Source organism: Dipodomys merriami, unplaced genomic scaffold (assembly GCF_024711535.1).
Source record: "Dipodomys merriami isolate MVZ:Mamm:240054 unplaced genomic scaffold, mDipMer1.0.p SCAF_5, whole genome shotgun sequence".
NCBI classification, from domain to species: domain Eukaryota; kingdom Metazoa; phylum Chordata; class Mammalia; order Rodentia; family Heteromyidae; genus Dipodomys; species Dipodomys merriami.
In genome coordinates, this window is record NW_027206068.1 from 51,907,055 (window position 1) to 51,933,617 (window position 26,563).

The window sequence follows — 26,563 nt, forward strand, 5'->3', positions numbered from 1 at the left end:
ACTGAGGTTATGGAGGGCATCTATATGGACTCTTTCCCTTCTCTCAGTTTCAGTTTTCCAGTTTTCCCAAATGGAGGGGAGCTGAGATGTCCTCTAGAGTTCTTCTCCATTCTAAATTTACATATGTAAGTATATTTATATGCATACATATGCCAATATATATGAACACATATATGCATATGTATATTTAGGGTGAGGAAGAATATCTATATGTATATGTATGTATATATATATATATATATATATATATATATATATATATATACATGTTTTCTTTATTTTTTGTTGGTTGAGAGCTTAAACTCAGAGACTGAGTGCTGTCCCTGAGCTCTTTTGCTCAAGGCTAGTGCTTTACCACTTTAAGTCACACTGCCACTTCTGGTTTTCTGGTGGTTAACTGGGGATAAGAGTCTCATAGTCTTTCTAGCCCAGGCTGGCTTTGAACTGTGATCCTCAGATCTCAGCCTCCTGAATAGCTAGGATTATAGGTATGCGCCACCAGCACCTGACATATATATCGTGTTATGGCTTCACATTCATGTGGTATCAGAAGAGTCGATGGCTTTGGAACCCCCATGAAAGCATCCATACCAAACCCCAGTGTAACTGGAAACTTGGACTTGCTCCCTCGCCTGGCCATCCCCACACTAAGCAATGTTTCTCCAATGTTTCTACCACCTGAATCCCTAGAATAATAAGAGGACTGTGGATGTGGTTCAGTAGCAGAGCTCTTGCTTAGTAAGCATAAGTCCCTGGGTTCTATCCCCAGCATTGCAGAAAAGGAAGAAAAGACTTAAGATAAAACAGTGCAAAAAGATGAAAGAGCAACTTTGGAAAACTGACACAATGAATTTGGGACCTTGAGATCTAGGGAAAAGGAATAAATTCAGTTCATTTTAAGAAGGCTGAAGCCCTCTCAAAATATACAGAGACAAAGAGAAGTTAGGATAAGGTACTCCAGTAGGTTATTTTCCATAAGTCCCAGTCTAACGGATCCAAGTCAAAGATAGAACAAAGTGAAAGTCTGTGTGAAAGTGAGCTAGACTCCATAATATGACACAGGTTGCATATATTGAAATACTTTGTTAGTGAATGTAGCTCTGAGAGCAAGAAAAATGAGAACCAAATTGTACATGGTGATGATAGGAAGTTTCATAGATTTCACCTTACTTTTATCTAATAAAAAAATGTGACAGGCAGTCTCTTTGTTTTCCTTGAATGTCATCTTTTGGCTGATGACAAAAAACAAACCACTATTTGCATATTGATATTCCCATAATTACAGCTGGGTTGCTTAAACAATGTCTTCAAGTCATGATATATTTGCAATATTATATAGTATGGTTACTAAACATATAGACGAGGGTGTGTGCCAAATGCTTTAGGCAACAGTATTATGCTATCTTAATTTGAAAAGACAGTTTGTAAAGGGTGAGGGTACTTGCTGATGCTCCTTAGCATATGGGACTGACTTCTCTCAAGTGTCTTGGCATGGTAAAGCCTGACCCAGGCCTGGAATCCTTTCTGTTAGCATTCCACTGGTCTTGTCATCCTGAAAGTTTTCATCCTCTAAGTCTTTTCAGTTGTAAAATTCCATGAGTCACATACATAAGCTCAGTTTGGAATTGCCCTTCTTTTCCCCCTCTTTATATGTATGGACATATTTTTCTGATATTCTACTTACTAAATCATTTTTCACCATATTCACCCAATAGTTTCAACATACCACCAGATCATCCATCTTTCTTCCAATTTGATCTCGATGCCCATCGAAGGCAGTCTTGTTTCCTGTGATTCTTTAAATGGAGGGGGCAAGGATGGAAAGCAATTACTTTCTGAAGCTTTGATTATTGGGAAAAATGAAAACACTGGATCAAAGGACATCCTTTGCTACCTTATGATATCAGAGTTCAATATGGCAATCAATGCGTACCACAATCTGCATTTAAAACCTGAACTTTATTCACAACCAACCTCTCTAAGCAAGGATGACTTCTCAATAACACAGGATCGTAGCAGTGAGCATCTCTTGGTCAGACAAAAGCCTTGCTGGGATTATTCAAGAATTAAAAGTTAATTTGGTGACAGGTGGTCTGCTTTCTTTAACTTGCTCTGCTCCCACATCCTCTGAAGGAAGCTTGGGATTTCTTAACTGTGAGCATTTGTTGGAAGACACAGAGAAAGTTGCTTTGAAATGCTTTTCTCACCCTCCCCCCCCCCCCCCCCCCCCCGAGCCAGTTGCTCTAGATAGAGGAAAGCGTAGGTGACAGTGATCTGGGCTCATTGCCCTCCTCCTCAGAACAGCCTGTCTTGCCATTTCCAAAGCAAACTCAGCAGGAAGAGAGGTGACCCCAGACTGGGGAAGATGGATAGAATAGGGTATACATTATGCGCAGCTTGTGGCCTGCAGTCCTGGGCCCCAGGGAGAGAGAAGGGGCTTCTGCTGAGACAAAGGCCACAGACCTTAGGGAAATGCCCCACCCCTCCCTACCCAACCCCAAGAACCCAGAGGTCCAGTGTCTTTGCAGATCCAAGAATGTCCTTTCGGGAGGGAAGGTGGATGAGGACCTCTGGTGGGGTCATGTAGGAGTTGTCCAGTCGGCACTCTTGGGAGCCTTGCAGGTGTGAACATCCAGAGCCTCCAGGCAGTCCTGACAGCGCACCGCACAGCACCAGTGGAATTTACACTCACACTTGGTCATACGGGTCACGCGAGATGTGTCATAGCCTCTCCCACAGCACATGACTTCACAGCTGTCCATGCCCCGGGAAGTCAGGTTGCATACACGGCCTGCTGTACCCAAGGAGCCTGGAAAACAAGCCAGAGAAATATCATTTGAATAGTTTGAGCAGTCTATATAAGGCCTCAGGAGAAGAGTTAGGAGGCCTATCCTCCAGAACAAGGCCTGGACCCACCTCAATACAGGCAGGGGCTGTACTTTTTGTCTGTGGGTTCCTCTTCTGTGTATAGCTTAGAGGTGACATATGAGCAGGGTATAGGAAAGATGGACATGTAACTCTGAATTTGCCTTGGAGATTTGAATGCAAAAAGGGACTTATCCTGGTTTCTTCTTTTCCATCCTCAAACTACACGCAAAGCATCAGTGATTGATCCAGGTTAGTGTTCTCAAAATTTGTAGAGCATGGAAAAGCGAGAGAATTCCCTGGCCACATACCTGGCTTATAAGAAAGAGACCAGCCTTCTGGCTTCTGATGGAGAGGGTTGGGGAAGAGTTGGTGTCCTTTCTATGGGACTGGGAGGAGGGAGAAGCAACCCAACCTGGGTCACCACCGTTTAACCCTGCAGTCTCACAGGCCAGAGAGACATGTGGGAGATACTTGGTTAAAGCTAGGATTCCAGATCTTCTGAGAACAAAACAGCATGAAAAAGTGAGGAATTACTAGTGGAATGTCATCTTAATCAGTGTTCCATTTGTGAAATATATAAATATTCAAATATTTATGCAAGCATATGCAAATATATACTTGCATATTTTCCTTTTAAGAATTTCAAATATTGAAAGTTTCTTAATCTGCTCTCTTCCAGGAGAAATACCCAGAATTCCTATACATGAATTTCATCAGATAGCAGAACTAAGTATAGTTGACATCTTAGGAGAGTTCACTCAGCTTACAATGATGCTTTTCCAAGGACATGTGTCCCTTGAAGCTATGTTGTAGAGCGTTACATTGTTCATCTGGCTTGGACCATATGTGGGGATCTGATTCATGTTGGGCTAATCAGGTAGAGTTTCTAGGAGTACGTGAATTTTGAGAGACAGATACTATTTCCTTTAAACTCAGTAGCCATTGGAACTTTGCTCTGAAATGAAGGGCAATGGATAAATGAAGATCCATATAAAGAACAATGAAACAAATGTATAGAAACACTGAAGGTCAGACCAAGAAACTGAATGCTACCTAATGCTGGATTACCTTCTGGTTCTGTTTCTACTTCTATAAGCCAAGCGGCACTCTATCCTTTGAGTTCCTAGACACTCTATCCTTCTAAGTTCCCTCTTTTTCTATTTCTTGCAATCCACAACCCTAAATAATTGGTGGGCCTGAAAAAAAGAAATTTACTTTTTAGAAAGTCAGCACAATTCCTCCATCATATAACTAGGAATGTCTGCTTCCTCCCATCTCCTACAGAGAGGGCCTCGTGACTTTCTGTTTACCACAATCTGTTCTGTCTTAGAATTATCTATATAAATGTCATGTTGCCCTGCCTGTCCAGAATGACCAGGAAAGCAACAAGGTTCAAGCAAGGCATGAGGTCAACAAAAGCAGGGGGGAGGGGGAGCGGGAGGGAGAGAACTTTCTCTGCCTGGTCAGCCTTTAAGAGCAGGAAGACAGATCAGAGGAATTTCATGAGGACAGGATGGATGGTAGAGGACTAGGGTCAGGGTGGAGGATGGGTCAGCCAGGGGTGGTTCAAAGCCCACACCATACTGAAGAAGCTTCAGCAGCTGGTTCTGGATTCAGAGCAACCACGAGGACAGTACTCAAAAGCTCTGATTGTGCAAAAAGTACTTACTGCCAAATGCTGTCTCTAAACAGCACACCCATTATTTCATTTGATAAACATTTAGTGAACACAAACATGTGTAAGATGCTGTGTTGGCTGTTTGGGATTTTGAGGAAGGGAAGGAATAAAATAAGGCCCAGCTCCTATTCTCAAAAGACTCACAATGTAATGAAAGGATAAATATGTGGAAAGATATTTTCAGTACTTCTGAATAATTATTTCATTTTCTCAAGACATACTGAAAACCACAGAAGAGTCATGTGCAAAGTTTCATGGCAGACAAAAAGTGAAGAGTGAAGTTATTTAAAATGTGGGAAAATTAGGGTTCATTCTTAGAGTTGCAATGTGTCATCTTTGTGGTCACGGGCAAGTTAATCTTGTTAAAAAAAATTGGGATTAAATAATTTCTTCCGAATAGCATTTGCATGGGGATGAATTGAGGTTGATTTGACAAAGTGCCTGCCTGCCACAGTACGTTCTCCGCAATTGTTAGTCATGCATCCATTCACTTAGTAAGTGCTCACTGAGTACCTACAATGTGCAGTTGTGAGGGGTTATAACTGATCAGTGAACAAAGCCTTTGCCCTGAGGAAGTTAAGTACAAAGGGATATATTATAATAATGATATTTCTTAGTTTTAATCTTAATAGTAGGAAACAGGACCAGGTAAAAATCTCTCAAATATGTTGTTTTACTGAGAAGGTTGCAATAGAGACAGAACATAAAGGATGAGAACAGGTGTGCAGGGAAAGAAAGGACATAAAAAGCAAGAAATCCTAAGCAAGTTCACAAAAATGCATGCAGAGAAGTAGAGAGCAGTGTTTTCAGCAGAGACTAGGAAAGGAACCAAGCACAAACAGGTTAGGGAGTCTATATGCTGTGCTAGAGTTTGGGTTTGATTCTGCAGTGGGTGCTTAGCAAGTCCAGAGTTAAATCAAGAAACAGCTCAAATGCTAAGTCAAGAAGAGTGGTAGGGATCCTGGGAAGGGGAAATCAGTGGAGACAGGAAACTACATGATAAGTGACAGAAAGTGAACCACCCACCTTGGTGACGTAATTATAAGATTGCCAGGCAGGAGGTAGAGACGGCACGTAGGAAGTAACTGAAAAAGTGTTCGTTCTATTCCAGAGCAAAGAGACATCTGGAGCTGCATGATGTGAGAAGTTTCGGTGGATGATGGGGACAGCACAGGGGTGAAAGAATGAGTGAGAAGGGAGGGCATGTGGCTGTGGAGACAGGGCAGGGTTAATAAACATGATGATGAAGGGGATGAACAGGCAGAATGGCGAAAACTAAGGAGCCCCAATTGGGGAGTTCATAGTCATTTTGGGCCACTAAACATTTTGGAGGTTCATTTTATAGATAATCTGATACAGGCTTTCATTTCAGACAAGGGTTTTCATTCATACAAAGTATAAAGAATGGGAAAATACATCAATGATATTGAAAAATCCAGGTAACGGCTTCTCTTGGGTGTAGCAAGGAGCGTGAGGGAGGCTTCGAGAACTCTGGACCTTTTCAGGTTTTGAACTGGACATGGGTTACATGGGTGTGTTTACTTGAGAAAATTCATTCTTCTCCCCTATCTGTGCAGTGAATGAAGCAAGTGGTATATACACTTTCTGTGTGCATTGTGTATTTCCATAAGAAGCTAAGATGGAGCCAGGTATGGTGGCTCACACCTGTAATCCTAGCCACTTAGGAGGCAGAGATCTGAGGATTACTGTTTGAATCCAGATTGGGCAGTAAAGTCTGCGAGCCTTATCTCCAGTTAAACACCACAAAGCTGGAAGTGGAGTTGCGGTGCAAGTGGTAGAGTTCCAATCTTGAGCAGAAAAAAAAAGAAGGCTAAAATGATGGCATTGGTGGAGGAGGAAAGAGGGAGAAGGTCACATGGGTCAAGGTCCAAAAAGCAGCAGAGCTCTGGTCTATGAAGAACAGAAAGGTGCTACGTATGACTGGAATACCACCTTCAAATGGAGGGGCTGGAGGGGAGAATAGAAACTGCATCCACCAATGGCTCTGTGTAACAGAATAAGAGATTGAAACTTTCACTTAAGGGTAAAAGAATTCTGTTGAGGATCTTAATGCACATGGCTATATGATCTGATTTGTATTTCAGAAGTATCACCGGTATGCTGGAGCCAAAATGGCTTGAGCTGGTCCAGCATGGAGACAATGACAAGTTAGAACCTCATCAAGTACTGTGGACAGCACAGGAGGCAACCAGCTTTAAAACAGTGAGAATGGGACAAGTTGAACACATGGGACATGGTGACACATGGACAATTGGAGGAGAGAAAGGAATCCAGAGGGGTATTCAGTCTTGTTGGGTTATTCAGGCAGAAATATTTATTAAAAGTATTTGCTAGGATTCAGACGACAAGTTAGGATTAAGTGATGGGTCTAGAAATCTTTTTTTTTGGGGGGGGGGGAAAGGAAACTGAAGCCATGGATGTGAATGAACCACTCAGTGGGTATGAAAACTACTCTCATTCAGATCCCAAATGAAAATGAGTTTTTACCTAAACATTCTTCACTTCCACCAATCTACATTTATTAAACTGTGACTACAGTACAGTACAGTAAATTGGATTCCCTATCCCGCTTAGGGCTGTGGGGCTAGTGGGCTAGGATCAGGAGGTAAAGTGGTTTATTCCTATACCAGGCAAAGTTGTCTTTTATTGATTTCTAACTTGGTGGTCTTTCCCCAGGGACTGGAAGCCCAATACAATTGGAGCTGGTGTTCTAACTGTGTAATGGTGGTTTTCATTCCCCATATACAGAAAGCTGGACTGGACTCTGTCTGAAGAGAAGGACTGTTCAGTGAAGTGACCTCAACACCCTCAGAATTCAGACAGAGGACTACAGTGATAACCATTGATACACATTTAAAAAGTGGTATCAGAAAAAGTAACCAGGATTGTGGCAATGAGATATCTCATAGTTGAATGCTCATTTATAAAATGATGGAAAACAAGGACTCGGAATATGTCATTCTTCATTGTCTGTGCCAACAGGGCATAATGAGGCCAACAGGAAGGAAGATGACCGGAGGTTCTTGAGAATTAAGAGCCATGTGTGAGATTACCAGCAAAGTTGCATCCTAGAGCTAAGCGGGGGCGTCTCCTGAGGTATTGGAGCATAGACAATGGTCCGACAGAGAAGGGAGAAGAGGTGTCTATGAAGAAGAAAGGATGGATCTGCCCAGCGATGGACTACAACTTGGCCTTCTCTGAGGTTTTGATCTAAATGGATCCAGTGATAGACCACAGGATAGAAGAACAGTTTAGACATTTTTTTTTTGCCATTTTAGCAAAACATAGAGCTATTTCATTAAAACTCTGCAAAGAGCCTGTGTTGTGTGCAGAATCTACATGGAACTGACTGCTCGTGCTTTGCTTTAAGGGACTGATAGCGAGCTTCCTTATTATTGGTAGCAGTAGGGCTAAACTGTCTTCAGGACCTCCCATCAGTCTTTGTAAAAATGGAGAGAGCATTAACATTTTGCTTAAAATAAAAGATAAGTAAATTTAATCATATATATAGATATATGTATATGTGAGTGTTAACTGACAAGGAGCCCCTGAGTTTTATCTTATGCCTTTTTGCTTACTTCTAGATGTTTGTGACACATTCATTTTAGATTTCTTTGTCCAAGTAATAAGCCAATATATTAGTTAATGAGTCATAGCCATAACCATAGCCATGGGGGACAAAAACCCAACTGTCCCTCTCATCCTTAAGCCCATAAGGGAGAGCTTTCACATTTTCAACATTGAACAATAGAAACGCATTCATTTTTTCCCCTTTATCCTTTTTAACTTCTTTTATTCACTTTTCTTCTTTGTCTTTTATTGCCCTTTTAACTTGCTTTTGGTTCATAATTAGAGACTCCAAACTTATAGAGGACATCGAAGGACTAAACACTGCAGTAATATTTGACTCTATTATATTATTTAATTCCCATAAGCTATACAGCAGGTACTGTGATAATCACCATTCTGGAAATGAGGAGATGGAGGTCCAAGACATTTAGTAACTTGCCCAAGGTCATTTCGATAGCAAGTAACAGGGATCACTGCCAAGTGCTGAAAGGAAGGTTCCCATGGAGCAATGCAGGCCCAGTGTCTCAACATCTTTTCTGTTTCTTCTAATTCAAATAAAGAATTTGTGAAGGATCTGACGTAATTTTTTTTTTAGCAGATGATCTTTGTCTGCAGTTCACAATATCCCACAATTAAACTATTTAACGTAGCTTACATGAAAAATGCTGGCTAACATGGTTCTAATAGTTTATAATGGGCTCAGACTCCAATCCTCTTATCATCTTTACCTCCAAACAACTGCTGACATTTGCTGCCTAAATTTGGTGTGCATTAATGAGGCCTCTGCTGTAAGAAGATGCTCCTTCTCGCTGCACAGATCTTACCTTCCCTACATGGTATATCCTTACCCCAACTCACAAGAGCTCCTGTATGCACTCGAAATTTAGAGTTGCTAAACAAGAGTTGCTAAAGCATGTATGTTTGGGACCACATATCAAACTTTGATAGGACAATGGTGAGGGAACTTATGGCATTGAGAATCCCATCCCCAGAGCTATAAAATTAATAATGGAGTCAGGGTTCCCAGTGTAAAAACATTTCTGTCTCCACCAACATGCATCTTTCTGACAGCAGAGGAGAAATAGAGGGCTTTGGCTAATAGTTCCCAGACCCATACCTCTGGGACCTGGAGGAAGGGCTCTTACTTGTGCTCTCTCTCTCTCTCTCATTCTCTCTCTCTCTCTCTCTCTCTCTCTCTCTCTCTCTCTCTCTCTCTCTCTCTCTCTCTTTCTCTCTCTCTCTCTCTCTCTCTCTCTCTCACACACACACACACACTCACACATAGAGTCTCATTCTCTCATCCTCTTTCACTCTCTCTCCCCCTTTCTCCTCTTCTCTCTCTGCTCTTGCCCCCCCCACTCTCTTCCATCCTGCATCTTTGGAAATTCTTGCCACACCAGCTGACAAAGGCCCATATGTTGACCATTAGGACATAAAGCAAGATTCACTTAAGCCTGTCATCCAATAGGCTGTTTCTCCTCTGGTTGACTTACATGTTGTCATTAATGACACAGATTTATTGAGGGAACAAAAGAATGTTATGGAGCAAATGTTAGAGACCTCACATTCATCTAACCCCTACCTCACATTAACAACTGCAAAGCTAACTGCAAAGTTACTTAGGAAAGACAAGATCTGCACTTATCTCAAATCATGTTATTTGTTTTCCTACCTTAGAAAAGTTTGGTACAAGAAAGCTGTATCATATTAAGTTAATAAATTCTTTAACAGAATTAACATTGACCCAATCAGAATCTGGAAGGCCTTCCTTACCTGGTCTATGTAGCCTGCCCAAAGTTATTTCCTACCCCCACTCCACTTGGACCCTTTGAATAGGCCATCTCCTCACTCCCTGCCTGGCCCACTGAGGTAACCTTCTGATATCATAGTCATGTAGATTGCTGTCCTTAAGAGTCACCTTCTGCTGCAGCACTGACTTTCCTTACCCCTTTTTTCTATGGAAAATCTTTCCATCCTTCAAGATTCTAGCCTATAGGAACGTATTCCACACAGCACCCTCTGTCTGGGGCAAATCTCTATTGCCTAGTTGTGTGGACCTTAAATGTACAGCAAGCCAAAGGGCTTGTGTATGGATTTGGATCTTGTCTCCTCAAGGACAAAGTTTAAGTGTATATAGTGCTCAGCTGGTCAGCGTATATTTGCCAATTTATGAAATAGTAAAGTAGAAACAGCTTCTTAAAACCTAACAGCAGCACCGCCCCTGCCCCCACTTCTCCCACAAGGGCACTTTCTCCAAGTGCACATGGGAGCAAAGTGTAGAAACCTTGTCTCTCTTCAGATGATTTCAGATGAATGATACCAAAATATATTCCAACCATGTAAGAAGATGGTATTAGAAATCTCACTTAAAGCTGTCAATCAACAGGATATTGGGATGGGAAAGAGATAATCATAGAGAGGGTTATTATAAGCAAATGTAATACATGCATGTTACAAATGCCAGAGTAAAACCTCTTGGTATAAGAATGAAAGGAAAACAGATTCTGTTGAAGGGTAAGTGTGTGTATCAGTGGGGATGGCAGGCAGAGAATGAAGATGAATACGGTTGAAATTCAAATATATGAAAATAGAATGGGGAGGGAAGAAATAAGACATGCCAGAGTGATAGAAGGCTGTGTTTGACCAGGACACACCCCTAGGTGGGATTGGCATATTGAAGACCCTTTGTACAACTAATAAATGAAATATCAAAGACTGGAAAAAATGCAGGAAGAAGGTAGGGATGAAAGAAATTACTAGACTACTTAAAGATAATACAAATGTTAAAAAAGAAATTACTAGATTAAAGTACTATGTCTTAAGAGACAAAGAAAAGCTTCTTTATTCATGGCTATCCAATTAGTAACTATTAGAAATAGTAATGAGTAGCAATTTATAGAACCAACATCTCCTAATTATAGTGCAGGGCTCTTTCCTTAATAATTTGAAATGTGTGTAAGTTTAAAGGAAGTATTTACTCTTATACCTGGGTTTCATGGGGAAATCTTAAATGAAGTATTCAAAGTACATGAACATGATAGTTTGAAATAAAAATTTCCTATTTTACACACATCTCTAAAGGAAGTCACCACATGTATTAGGTAAATTCTTGTCAGAGTTGGAAATAAGAAAAATGTACATTTATTCCATTATTTTCTTTGTTGCTGATCCTGGATCTTGAACTTTGGGCCTAGATGTTGTCTCTGAACTTCTGTATTCAAGGCTAGTGCTCTACCACTTAGCTATAGCTCTAATTCTAGCTCTTTTTTGTAGTTTATTAGACATAAGAGTCCCAAAGATATTACTGCCTGGACTGTCTTCAAACTGTGATCCTCAGCCTCCTGAGTAGCTAGGATTTCAGGTCTGAACCACTAGTGCCTAGCGAATTTTTTCTCTTTCTAAAACAAAATGATTTTTTTCTCAATTTTCAAAAGTTTAACCTCATTGTCACTGTTAATTCAAATCAAGATGTTTTACTAAAATACAATAATCTCACTAAATTTATATTTTGAAAGATAACATAAAATTACACTTCATATTTATAAACTAGGATTAAATATAAAAATACTATTGCTTACATTAACAATGGCATTGGCTAACCTACCTTGTGATCCCAACGCTAGTAGTATAAATGAAAAGTCAAAGGACTGTCTGGTGGCAGCTCAAATAATAGGTTCATTTGTTTGAGCATCTATTTGATCACATCCATGGAGATGGCCAGCAAGCAACATGTGAAGCTCTGTCAATGCCCTACTGCTGTACTTGAATGCGAAGGAAAATTCTATTTAACGCCTAAGCTTAAATGGGGTTTCCACAGGTTGTGTGTTATGTGAGAGTAATGAGAGGATGAATTTATTAAATCCTTGTAAAGAAACCAAGCTGCCTTTGTTAGGAAGTTACGCTATACTAAGAAAAATCAGTTTATCTACTATACGTATTTTAAGTTGTTTTCGATTTGCCATCAATTCAGTTCAACACATATTCTAGATATTGGGGATTCGGTGAAGAAGACAGATATGGCTCCTGCCATCATAGAGTTCCCAGTGGAGTCCAGCAGGGAGGACAGGTGACAAATTATACATTGTCACATGCTACAAATGAATAAGTAGAGCTCTCCTTTGCCCAAAGAGGGCACCTTGTCCCAGTCCATGGTGGGAGTAATGGGTAGACATGTCTCTCTTTACATGATTTTCACACAGACTTAGGGGATGGCAGAGAAGACACAGAAGCCAGTTAGAGGAAAGAAAGGGAAGAATGTATGGGGCTGGGAAGATGGCTCAGTGGTAGAGCGCTTGCCTCGCATGCATGAGGCCCTGGGTTCGATTCCTCAGCACCACATAAAGCAAAAAGAAAAAAGCCGGAAATGGTGCTGTGGCTCAAGTGGTAGATCGCTAGCCTTGAGTTGAAGAGCTGAGGGACAGCACCCAGGTCCAGAGGTTCAGGCCCCACGACCGGACCCCCCAAAAAAGGGAAGAATGCAACAAATGATTTTCAGTTTTGTTTGATCACCAGAGTGGGTGGTAAAGCCATTTTCTTAGCAGGGAAAGACTGGGGGAAAACTTTTCTTTTTTTAGATTAGGAACAATTGAGGGGTTCAGCTCTGAACAGAAGCCAGTTGGTAAAAAATTAGAAATCTGGGTGAAGATGTTAAGCAGGGAATTGGACACAGGAAGAAGCTGGAGGACACAAATGAGGATAAAGACAACATTTAAAACTCTGGAAATGAAAAAGAACAAATCAAGAAGAAAGGCCAGAGAACAAAAAGAGGTTTAGACTGTAGAAATGATAAGAGAAGAAATGGAGGAAAACTAGCCAGTAGGGCAGGAATAAATACAAGACTGCACGTGTTGTAGGGGTCAAGAAAATGAAATATTTAGCTCCATGTGGTGGCACAGACCTGCACTCTCCACAATGAGGAGGCTGAGGTAGGAGAATTGAGAGTTTGAAGCCGGCCAAGGCTACCAGCTACAAATAAGCTAAAAGGTAGAGTGTTTTAAGGAAGGAAAGGGAATTATATGATATGCCACTTGAAGGTCTAGAAAGGAGGCTTACTGGAGAGCAACTAGTACTAAGTATATGACATAATAATTATCTGCGAAAATGGTGACATCAGCTTTGCCAAAACATTTTTTTTTACTCCACTCTCTTCTGGCTTAGCTCTCTCAGCACCTTTTCTACATCAATTCCTTAATTTTTATAAGTTTCAAAACAGAAAGAGATGTATATCTTATTATTCCTTATGTTATCAAAATAATGTAAGTTTGAGAACTTCACAGAAAATGGATCAAGTGGGTTCCCTGACACCCAGATTGTCCCATAACCTGGCCTTTAGTTTTGGTTGCTTGTGTTCTGTTTTGAAATTTAATGTTATTGTCAAGGTGATGTACAGAAGTTATAGTTGCATATGTAAGGTAATGAGTACATTTCTTGTCAAACATTGTTACCCCCTCCCTCATTTTTCCCCTCAACTCTCCCTCCCCACCCAAGTTGTAAAGTTCATTTCCAATGTATTGTCTTGTATCACTGTTGCATTGGTTCAGCCTCTTCAACAAATGGTGTTGGCACAATTGGCTAAACATATATAGAAAACTAAAGTTAGACCCTTATATAGCACCCTGCACCAGAATCAATTCCAAATGGATCCAAGACCTCAAAGTAAAAGCGGATACCCTGAAAACATTACAGGAAGGAGTAGGAGAAACACCAGGCTCATTGGCACAGGTGGAAACTTTCTTAATAAAGACCCAGAAGCCCAACAAATCAAAGAAAGGTGGGATAAATGGGATCACATTAAACTGCAGAGCTTCTGCATGGCAAAGGACGTGACTAGTAAGATCAACACAAGGCTCACAGATTGGAAGAAAATCTTCACTAGCCATACAACGGATAAAATTGAATTCCCCCCAAACAAATCCTAAAAGAAACAACCACTGCATTAACAAGGGGCTAGAGACTTAAAGAGATTTCTCTGAAGAGGAAATAAGAATGGCCAATAGACCCATGCTCCTGGATTGGAAAGATCAACAAAGTGAAAATGGCAATACTTCCCAAGGCTATCTACAAATTCAATCCGATACCTATCAATATTCCAACCAATATTCTATTTCAAGGAAATAGAAGAGGCAATCCAAATATTCATATGGAACAATAAAAGACCCTGAATAGCAAAAATGATCCTCAACAGAAAGAACAGTGCTGGAGGAATATCAATACCAAATTTCAAACTCTACTACAAAGCCATAGTAATCAAAACAGCTTGGTACTGGCACAAGAAGAGACCTCAGGACCAATGGAATAGAATTGAAAACCCAGAAATGAACCTACAGACCTATAGCCATCTAATCTTCGATAAGGGAGCTAAAAAAATAGAATGGAAGAAAGTAAATGGTGCTGGCAAAATTGGTTAACTACTTGTAGAAATCTAAAGCTAGATCCTCATATATCACCCTACACCAGAATCAACTCCAAATGGATCAAAGACCTCGGAGTCAAAGCAGACACTCTGAAAACATTACAGGATGGAATAGAAGAAACCCTAGGTCTCCTTGGCACAGGCCGAAATTTTCTTAATAGAGACCCACAACACAACAAATCAAAGAAAGGTTGGACAAATGGGATTGCATGAAATTGCAGAGCTTCTGCATGGCAAAGGACATAGCGAGCAAGATCAATAGAAAGCCCACGGATTGGGAGAAGATCTTCACTAGCCATATGGATAAGGGTCTCATTTCTAAAATATAACTGGAACTCAAAAAATTAAATCCCCCAACAACAAATCTTCAAAGAAACAACTGACCAATAAATAAGTGGGCTAAAGACTTAAAGAGAAACTTCTCTGAAGAGGAAAGAAGGATGGCCATTAGACACATGAAGAAATGTTCAACATCCCTAGCCATAAAAGAAATGCAAGTCAAAACAACATTGAGATACCACCTCACCCCAGTTAGAATGGCTAGAATCCAGAACTCTGATAACAACAGATGCTGGAGGGGATGTCAACAGAAGGGAATCTTACTGCATTGTTGGTGGGAGTGTAAACTTGTTCAACCACTTTGGAAAGTAGTATGGAGGTTCCTCAAAAGACTCAACATAGAGCTCCCCTATGACCCAGCAATCCCACTTTTGGGCATTTACCCAAATGATCACAAACAAGATCACACTAAAGCTACCTACCAGCATGACTATTTTTATCACAGCATTATTTACCATAGCTAAGATATGGAACCAACCCAGATGCCCCTCAGTAGATGAATGGATCAAGAAAATGTGGTATATATACACAATGGAATTCTATGCCTCCATCAGAAAGAAAGACATTGCCCCATTTGTTAGGAAATGGAAAGACTTGGAAAAAATTATATTAAATGAAGTAAGTCAGGCCCAAAGAAACATAGGTCCCATGGTTTCCCTTATTTGCAATAACTACTATATGTCTGAGTCAAGCAGAAAAGGTCAGATAAGTTGATGTTAGGGAAATGAACCCTAAGATATGTATTCAAATGTTTTTTTCTTTTATGTGATTGTTTCTAACACATTTATAAGATGATTTCTTTGTTGTTTTGTATGTCCCTCTCCCCACAGTATAACCCCTGCTTTCACTGTATTTGATGTTGGTATAATTTGTGGAGGGGAAGGGAAAAACCAAATCGTTTAAATAGGGATACAGGTGGACCCATTGCAACAATGAGATGTACAAGTCGTTATGTCGAAAACTAACTTTACAACTTTCGTGGGGGGGAGGGGAGGAGGATTGGATGGGGGGGTGGAGGGAGAATGGGAAGGGATGGGAAGGGGAAACAAAGGAGGAGGCAACAATGCTTGATAAGAAATGTACTCATTATCCTGCCCAGGTAATTGTAACCCTTCTGTACAGTATTTTCACAATAAAAAGAAAAAAGAAAAAGAATGGCCAATAGAGACATGAAGAAATGCTCAACATCTCTGGCCATAAAAGAAATGAAAATCAAAAGCACATTGAGATTCTACCTCATCCCAGTTCGAATGGCTATAATCAAGAAATCTAATAACAACAGATGGTGGTGGAGATGTGGCCAAAAGAGAACACTACTACACTGTTTGTGGGAGTGTAAATTTCTTCAACTACTCTGTAAAGCAGTATGGAGGGTTTGGGTTTTTTTCTTACCATTTCTTAGGAACAATGAATGACACATTCGCTTATTTGCAAGGACTAGTGGCCCATGAATCCATGAGGGCAAGAAGCAAGTCTATATTCTTCATCTTTCCATTCTCAGGGTTGTGCCTTGCACATAAAAGGATCTAACAAAATATTTGTTTAGTGAAGAAATGATCATCCTACACCTGTACTGATTAGCTAACATGTTCTTTTATTTCTAACAGCTTCATGGAACATAAGCAGCATTCATGAATTTCTGCAGACTAGACTATATCACAAGGCATATCTAGATCACCAATCTCTGAATACCATGATTGCTAAATACATAATGTATGTAGAGAAAAAAGTGATATTTGGGAGCTGATACCATTTACAGCTTATAAGAAGTCAGCTAGGTATTCAGCTTTTAGCAACCTGTTATGCAACTGGTAAGCTCCATTTGTGTTTTTTAAATTTGACTGGAGAAGAGGTGAAGTGTTGTTCATTTCCTACATTTGTTCACCTCAGAGTGACCTCTGGCCCAAGTCAGGGTTTTATATTAAAACCAGTGAAAGTGGCCTGTGATTAGGTGCAGACACCTCTGCAGAGGACAGCAGAATTCCTCAGATGCACCTATCTCTAACTGAAGGGCTTCTTTGATTTACAGATGCCTGGGGCAATAAGTAAAGTAGATTATCTACAGAGCCACCGAGAGCTCCGGAGGGGCCAGCCTTCAAGATGTGGTCTCCAACTTGGCCTGCAAAATGTCACATTCACAACATCACATGGTTGTTGTTCCTACTCTTCAAACCTGAATACCTGAAGGTATTTATAGGTGGCCACCAGAATAATCTTTTTTTTTTTCATTAAAGACCAAGGAAGAATGACTTGTTATTGCCATAATACTATGCCCTTTAATTGCTTTTCTTACCATTTCTTAGGAACAATGGACAATTCACTCCTAAAATCTTAAAGGGATTGCAAACGAAAAGGGTCAACACAACTTGAGCTAAATAAGCATCTATTTCTGATCCCTTTGGACCTCCCTGCCTTTGACCTCACTGCATTAAAGTTTCATGTTTTCACTATTGCCTTTTTATTACACAGATCGATTCCTCTCCTCATCTAAATTCCAAGAGGGAAGTAATATACTGAAAAAGGTATGGATTCTTGGGTTGTTTTTTTAATTTAGTTATTTTGTTTTGCTTACTACTCCACGGCATGCAATTTGGGGCAAGTTAAATTACTTTTTAAGTTCTTATTTTCCCGGAGATTTTTGCCAAGAATGAGGAAGGTGCGAAGCACAGACTTGGCTCTGAGCAGGAATGGTGCTCTCAGCATCCGTCCTCAGAGTTCTATCTTCGCCAGAAACATCCCAGAATCTCCATCTTGTGACTCTTCTCACGATCATTTCCTAGCCCTGCTATCACTGTTTCAGGATTTCATTTGATGGCTCACCTGGTAACCTATGATGCTAATTCCAGTGAAAGCCTTCAGGGGCTGAAATCATTTTAATTAGTTCCTTGAAGTCAAAGAGGGTTCCTGGAGATGGAAAGCCCAATGCAAAAAAATCACTCTTTTACACTAGGTCCATGAGGTCAGGGGATATTTGGGTGACATGTATTTAGAAATCTTCAAAAAAGAAAAAAAATACCTTTGTAAGGGATCAGGGGCTCCAAGAAGAATGAATATCCCCCTAGATACTTTCTTGTTCATGGATTCTTTTCCAACTTTGATGTGCTTAAGTTTGAAAAGCATATAGAAACTCAGGAACAGTGCCCCTAAGATGTTACTCACCAGATATCTGAGGAGGCACCTACGAACTAAACCCATAGCCTTTATCCACAGTACAAACCTAATTGACATAAAAAGCCTACTTGTTTCTGTCCATGAGTTGCTTTGAACAGGAAGCACTTGCTGACTAGCAGTTCCAATACTGATTACTTGCCAATATTCTACCCATAAGAGTGAACTATTTTGAATATGTGAGAGTTCCATTGACCAGAAAACAGATCTTGACTGGGGCCATGTGACTGTCCAATACAGGGGAGAGGGTCTTTTAGTATGTGACTCTTAAGTTACAGGCTCATTTTTGGAGGTTCCTTAGCATGGCAGTGATCCAATATATCCACTGAGATTTAGAGGCAAGAAACCTCCCCTTTTGCAGGTCTCAGAATTCTGTTACATTTCTCTGCTTCTGCAAAGAGATTTTAGGACTACAGAATGATTCCATGCTTAGAAATTTCTATAACTGGGCCAGTTAGTATAACACATACCACAGAAGTTTATCCCAGCTAGGGGGAAGTTTCATCTTTAGCAATCCATTTCCCTCACAACCAAAAGCAAGGGCCGTGGCATGGGCTGAAACAGCATCTGTGGCTACTTATACATGACTCCAAATATGAACAATCAAAATATATTCTTTCACCAAGCTGGACTTTTGCCTACACTGTATCAAGCATCCTGAATCACATTTTCATGAAAATAATCATCCCCGGACACCAGAATTAAAAGGAAATTGTAAGGTTTGCATGGCTCTGCTAAAAGAGGATCAATTATCTATACCTCAGATAATTGGCAAATATTCTTGGAATCTTACTGGAAACATGATCCAATATATTGAAACTAGCTAGGAGAAGGAGGAAGAAAAGGAAGAAGAGGAAGAAAACACACAGAGAGAGAGAGAGAGAGAGAGAGAGAGAGAGAGAGAGAGAGAGAGAGAGAAAGAAAGAGAGAGAGAGAGAGAGAGAGGAAAAGGAAGAGGAAGAGGAAGAGGAAGAGGAGAAGAAGAAAGAAAAGGAGGAAAAGGAGGAGGCAGCTCCTGGTTCATCAATGCCAATCAAGAACTAAATAAAAAAAATCTTATTTTGAGATTGGATAAGCTAAACTGTATTTAAGATAGTATAGAAATAAAAGAGTAAATAAATAGCATAGCTTCTTCAGAAATCCCACTCTTTTGTGTGTTCTATGCCTAGAGGTGCTGTGCAGAATGGTTGAAAGGGCAGAGAGCCTTTTTCTACCTCTTACCAACTATGAGTCCATGGACAATATTCTCCACCTCTCCAAGCTGCAGTCTCCTCTCTTATGAAATGGAATATTAACACTCATCTCTTCTTGTTAGAACTAGTAAGGGAAGGTAGAGCAAGCTCTGGCATATGGTTGGTACTAAGATATGTTTGCTACTTCAAGAAACAAAATTTCATTTTAATACAGAGATCAAGAAGAAAAACGTATGCAGGAATAATTTAGTGCTTAAAGAAGTGGTAGGGATTTTACTCAGAATTAGCTCTGTGAGGGAAATTTTTAAAAAAGGAAAGTATGGTTCTTATTTCACTGAATATTCATAAGAGAATCTAATAGTTTGCTTTTCTGTGTAAACTGATTTCAACCCAAAGAATCAGGCAGAAGTAGATCTTCTGATATTGGATGTGCAGCTTCTGCTTCACACTCATAGGTGGGGCAAATGTATGGCTTCAGGGTCAAAATGAAGGTCATGAGGCCAAACATCTGTCTCCCCTACCCATGAGATTATGAGCAGGTCACTCACTTCTCTTATCTGTGAAAAGTGGATAAAGTAATATCTAGAGCTGCTTTTCTGACTTCCAAAATTAAGATGTGAATTTGGTTTTTGGTTTCTGTTGATCACGTAGGAGCATCCCTCTTCTTCTTTTTTTAAATTTTTATATATTTATTTATTTATTGTGAAAATACCATACAGAGGAGTTTCAACTACATGGACAAGGTAATGAGTGCATTTTTTGTTTTCTCCAGGAACTAGTTCCAATGCACAGATGTCATAGGGTTGGCGCCACAATTCAATAGCATGTGCAGAATCCCAGCCCAGCGATCAGCATGCAAGTGTTAATATAAAAGATCTAAAATGATCAAGGTGATATCATCCCCATTCCCTGTTTGAGGAGGCTCAGGTTAAGCAGCTAGATAATAGCAGCAGGGCAGCCAGATAACTGAGAAAATTCTAAACCAAAGCACAGGTTTTACAGTGATTTGGTTGAAACTTTGGCGTGACAGGTAAGATGACTTGTTAGCAGTCCCAATGGCATGTGAGGAATGCAGCGGGGCACAGCATCTGGTCCTTTTGCTCAGCAGTCATTAATCCATAACCTACATGTACAAACTTGCTCACATGCCACTGAAAGCCAGCTCATCAAACCACGAAGGAAATCCAACTACTCAAAGGCAAGATAGAGGCCTGGGCTTTCTAGTGATGTCCCTGGTAATCATGGCTAGTCTAAGATTAGCAGCTGTCTGCATGTGCCTTATTTTATTTGTCCTTTTGCAATTATTGTGGAATAAAAATAAAACTCAGAATTTAAATTTCAGGAATTTTTTTCCTACTAGTAAATTTCTTTGCTTTTTACTATGAAAGTGAGTGGAATCAAAGTGAACTGTGGACTTCTATCACCTCTCGTTGACTAAGACTTGTTCAATTCATTCTTTTGGTTTTGTTTTTTTTTTTGTGTGTGTGTGTGTGTGTTTTAGTGCTGGTACTGGCACCTGAACTTAAGACCTCACACTCTTGCTTATCGATTGTGCTCAAGGACCGGACTCTAGTTCTGGAATCATACATCCACTTCTGGCTTTTTGCTGATTAATTGGAGACTAACTTTCCTGCCCATGCTGGGTTTAAACTGTGATTCTCAGATCTCAGCCTTCTGAATAGCCAGGATTACAGGCATGAGTCCCTTGGATTAGCTCCAATGCATCATTATTCTGCACCAAGGTCTTTGCAAAGAAGGAGATATGTCTGGAGTTCAGTGTTGAGCAGGAGAGGTGAGAGATGGAAAACATACATCTATAAAATCAGCCTGGTAAGAACAACTGCTATATTAGAGCTGAGAGGAGTCGCCCTTCCCATGTGTTCAAGATGGAAAAGGTGCCATCAAACTGTGAGGGGGGTGGCTTTAATAAATGAGGTGTCTCTTTGACACACTCCTTACGTCCTGACCACCTATAGCCAAGAGACTGAGGAGAAATTCTTGCTCGTTAGTATTTGGCAACTTGTAAGCATATTGAAAAGAGTAAGGGAATGTAAAGTAGGGTAGGTATCAGAAAGGCTAACTTTCAAGCCCAAGCTGCCTTTAGTAGTTGAGGTGGGGGTGGGGGGTGGAAGAGATTCAGGGCCAAGCTTTCCCCTGTCTTTGTCAGGCTCACAGGAAGGACACAGGGTGGGTGGCTACACATAGTACACATATATTCACTAGGTAGAATTTTGCTCAGAAGAAACAATTTGGCTAATGTGCATATTTTGACTTTTTGCTATGTACCTTCTTACTGGCTTCTCAGTTCTGCACATTATCAACCTGGTTCTCCATCTGCTCAGGAGAGCTTTCTGTGTGGTTTCAATGTAACAAAGAGCATGAGTCTAAAGGCGGCAGCAGCAGGCTGCACTTACGAATAACCAGCTGAAAATACAGATCATGTGAAGTCGTGGTGTACAGATGATTGAAGAAAGTCTTTTGCACTTACCTGCCTCCCGGTCCCTGATACAGTAGTCTGGAGAATTCTCAAAATACACGAGGTCATTTTTCGTTGGCTTCTTAAACCTCTTGTTTGCCACAGTGAAGCCAGTGCCATCCTGATTCATGACCACCTGGATGGCCCCGTTGTACTTCCTCCAGAGATAGTCACCGGTCTTTCTGAAGTCGGCCATAGCCAGCCAGCAGGTCCTCAGTGTACACGAGCCACTCACACCATGACACTTGCATTCTTGCTTCAAGAACCGCTTCACAGCCTGCCAGAAGAGACAGGAGTAGGGGAGATGCGACACAGGTTCTGTGAGGAGGGGACGCAAGCATGTGACTCCTGCTATGACTCTCCTTACCTCTAAGACTTCACGGTGCTGAGGAGGCTGGTTCCTGACGCTGAGGATGATGGGAGTGTTACTTTGCCACTTGTTAGTCACTTTAGACACGCCAACTGATTGTAAAGTTAGGGGCAATGGGTGTAGTACCAGGGAGCCCTACCTGCAAACCTCATTGGCTGTCAATGTAACAAAAGATTGCTATTTGAAAAGGTACATGGTCGATTTAAAGAGTGCTGAAATGAGCCAGGCACTGGTGGCTCACTCCTGTAATCCTAGCTATTCAGGAGGCTGAGAACTGAGGATCTCAGTTTGAAGTCAGCCCTAGCCAGAAAAATCCTTGAGACTCTTGTTTCCAATTTATCAGCAAGAAGTGACAAGTGGGATATGTGAAAAGTAGTAGAGCACCAGCCTTGAAAAATGTTAAGCGAAAGCAAAAGGCCCTGAGTTCAATGCCTAGTACTTGCATAAAAAAAAAAAAAAGTGAGGGAATGAACTAAAGTACTTGCTAATAAGTATAGCTTCACTGTTTTAAAATTATACACTATTACAGACTGAGAATCTATTCTTTAAAATGCTTGGGACCAGATGCTTGGGTCTTGGATTTTTCTTAAAAATTTGGAATGTTTGCATTATGAAATATCTTAATGGATGATACCCAAGTCTAAATGCAAATTTCAGTTATGCCTCATATGTACTTTGTGCATATAACCCCAAGGTAATTTCATGTAGTATTTTAGCATGTCTGCTCTGACTGCACAGATCACATGTAGCTAGATGAAGAACTTTCCACTCATAGGCTACTGTTTTGCCTTTGCAGATGAAGAGCAAATCTTAGAAAGGGTAAAGCTCTTGCCCATAGTTGCTCAGACAGTTAGGGCCAGGGCCATGCTGCCCTGAAGCTAACAGTAAACTAGGGTGATTAATCCTCAACTCTGGCTAAGTGATACAGCTGTAGATGACATGAATTTACTCAGTATTTTCTTAGAGAGGCAGCAAAGAAAATTGAGGCAAGCCCACCTTGGCTAGTTCTAACATAAAGGTTACTCTTCCATAGTTGTGAGAGCTATGGATAGGGGAGGAGACAGGTAGACCCCAGAACAATCCAGAGAAGTTTGTGCTCTGATCTTAGGATGAACCACCAGAGCTGCGTCAGACCTAGATGACTCAGTGAGCATTATCCTCTCCTTGGCTCATCTAAGACAGTAAACAGATCGCTCTCAAGGCCCTTTCCATAGCCCTGAGCTACTTTCTTCCCATGTGACAGATACAAAATCAGGGATAAAATGCCATATGCCAGGGCCAGTATGTGGAATGGCTGGATTTGAACTCAGATTAAAATGTCTCCCTAACACACTATACATAGCTAGATTTCTTCTGTTTTCTCCCAGCAGGCTTTTTGACTGAAAAAAACCTCTCCTTGTTCCCTTTTTCTCCTTTTTTTAAAATGTTAAGTAGGATTCACTACTTAACATAATTGCCATATTTTTCCTTCAGCACTAACCTCTTGTTTAATTCATGTTTCTAAAGTTATTGTAATATTTAAAGAACTTCTAGTGATGATTGAGAGCTATGATCCTGGACAACAAAAGTCATGAGATGCAAAGAAGGGTTATGGAGTGGATCACGAGCTGTGAAACCTCTCTGGACCCTGGCTGTGGTCATGGCTCAGTAATGGCACCAAGGAAGAACTACCTGCCCATCATCTTGTATCCTTAAATCAAAGGGTGTCTGGAGTGAAGGCACAGGAAAATGGAGCAGTAAATCCTCTTGAGTACATTCTCCAAAGTGCATAACAACAACAACAACAAACCTTTTTCAAAGAACTTGGAAGTTTCCCCCCTGCCCTGCCCTCTCCCTGAGCTTCTGATCTAATTACTGAGTATGTAGGTGGGGGGTTCTGGTATGCTGCCTATGTAAAATTCTCTGCAGGTTATTCATCACAATTACCCCCATATGCACACATAAGCTCAGTACTCCAGTCTGCCTCTCCCGACTGGCTCATCCGGGGCAATTGTTCCCTAGTGCTTGACCTGGTTTTGTCCCTTCAACAAAAACTTGCTTTCTGATGAAGGCTACAATAGTCAGGTGTGCAGAGATGTTTTTCATTCCAGAAAGTCATTCTGAGTTCATTCACTGGCCTGGAAATGTGCCAGAAGCATTCACTAGCTGAAGGAGCAACGAGGCAAAAACATTGTAGTAGCCCCTGATTGCTTGGTTATGTGAACTCACTCACTCTCTTCCCATGTACGTGGGGCACTGACAGTCAAATGGTAGTTTACTCTTTGCCTTTTATAACAGGCTGTGTTCATGGTGATACTATTTAGTGCTTTCAAAGAGTCTGAGGAAAGAGTTACTTTAGCAAACTATTGATGGAGAGTATATTAATATGCCACTTAAATGGAGCGTATTTTTGCAATTCTTGTCCAAATGTTTAATGTACATATGCTTTGGCTTGGTGATTCTAATCTAGAAGTTCTTGTGCATATATTGGGTGTTTCTGGGATTTGAACTCAGGGCCTTGTACTTGCTAGGCAGAGACTCTACCACTTGACCTATATCCTCAGTCCTTACTTGAGGACACCACATTTCCATGGAAATTCACTGCAGTGTTAATTAGCAACAGCAAAATGAGAAGTCCAAATGATACCAGTAGGAAATGGTTAAGCAAATTATGGTCCATGCGTCCTAAGGTGTACTATGCATTATTGAATAATGTGGTAGCTCAGTCTTCTATGCCGGAAAGGAAGTCAGTGGTAAAAGCAAAGTACAGGACGACCCCTGTGGCAGAAACCACTCTTTGATCTGCACAGAGGAGGAAGGGAAATGGTCTTTTACCATCTGGCAGCAGGCAGAGGGATTACATGGTCTGGCCAAAGGGAGGAGAACAAAAAGAGTCACACTATACTGCATAGTGAGGTCACAGCGTTTGAGGATTGTTCCTTGGCAACTGAAAGAGCAGTGTAGTGGTTCTCAGTTCCAGCTGCACACTAAAGACATCTTGGGATCATGTCCAGCCCTCCCAGACTGCATAAAGCAGAACCTTGGGGCAGGTGGGTGGGCCTTAGCAGTACTAGCAGTTCCTCAGGTGATTCGAATACCTAGTTTGAACTGAGCATGGCATCTGAACCAGGACTGTCATGGCAAGAAATCCGTGCTCCATGGCAGGAATCTGGAACCTGTAGAGGGCTCCAGCTGAGTATAATATCTATGGCAGTGCCTGGCATTGCATTTCTAATGCAGAGAGCGCTGGGTATTGAATTAGAATTGTTTCCTACCCCATGGCTCCAAAATGTCTGAGTCTCTAAGAAAAATTTGCCACAAGTAACAATCTGCTAGTAGTGTATGGGGAGAATTAAAGAGAGGTAGGTGTATGGGAAATAAAAGAGGGGTAGCGACTGACTGGTGGGGAGAAATCTTAAGTGCTAACAAAGCAATAGGTCAGTGGGTCATGGCAGAGAAGCAGAATGTGTGGAAGGATGTTCTCGAGGTTTCCAGATGCACTGGGTAAGGGGATGGGGGCTTCCTGTGCATGGCTGCTGGTAGAAAGGCTGGAGACATATCTGAATACAAAAGACTGAGTCACCAAAGTGAAGACCTCTATTCTGTAATTATAGTGAAGTCTTCCATAGCACATGCAGATGTTGATTATAAAAACCTGAAAACAATATTATACGGTTGAAGTACATTATACACATGTACGAATATAGAACAATGAAACCTGCTGAAATTGGTTGAAGAATGGAGCTGAGGGATGAAGGAGAAAGATAGAAGAGTGAGTTTGATAAGGTACACTGTATGAGTGTATGCATCTATGCAGGTATATAAATGCCACAATGCCACCACTTTGTAAAACTATGATCTGTGAAATTTGAAAAGAAATATAGAAAATGATAGCTTTGTAATATGACAGGCCCTCCATACCTAGGGGTTCCAGCAGCTGTAGACTGAAAATATTCTGTAAAAAAAAATCTAGAAAATATTCCAAAGCAAAACTTCAGTTTGCAAATGTGAGCACTCTGCTGAATTCACTCAGATGAAGTGAGGTATAAACACACATTGCTGCCTACCTCTCATACACCTTCAGTCCTCTCTGAACTTCTGTATGAGCGTTATTCACGCACATCTTGTTCATGCATTATGTATGTGATAGCTGCATCTTTACTGAATAGACTCTCATCATTACTCCCTAATCAATATGGGATAGAACTATTTACATGCCATTTATATTCTAGTAGGTACTATAAGTAATCTAGAGATGATTTTAGGAATATAGGACATTGTGTAGAATATGCAAATACTATTTTACATAAGAGGTTGAATTTGGGTATTTGTGGGAGGTTCTGGAACCCATCCTCCACAGATATTGAGGGATGACTATGATTAATCTTGCAGCTGAGTATAGTTAGTACTATGCTGTGATTGCACCTTGCTATCTTTGATCCAACTTTACAATCTCTCTGGCAAGGAAGAATGTTCTCGGAGTGGTCTG

The 26,563-nt window shown here is 40.8% G+C and overlaps 1 protein-coding gene across 2 annotated transcripts in view; it reads right to left on the reverse strand.

Annotated features, from left to right (window-relative positions):
* Positions 1-2,209: 2,209 nt before the first annotated feature.
* Positions 2,210-26,563, reverse strand: part of Wnt2 (Wnt family member 2) — a 45,269-nt gene continuing 20,915 nt past the window's right edge. For both annotated transcript variants that reach the window (XM_069996624.1, XM_069996625.1), the window contains 2 exons: positions 21,738-22,002; positions 2,210-2,809 (listed from right to left, as the gene is read on the reverse strand). In XM_069996624.1, the coding sequence (XP_069852725.1) occupies positions 2,580-2,809; positions 21,738-22,002 (495 nt within the window). In that variant the 3' untranslated portion in view covers positions 2,210-2,579. The remainder of the gene's footprint in view (positions 2,810-21,737; positions 22,003-26,563) is intronic.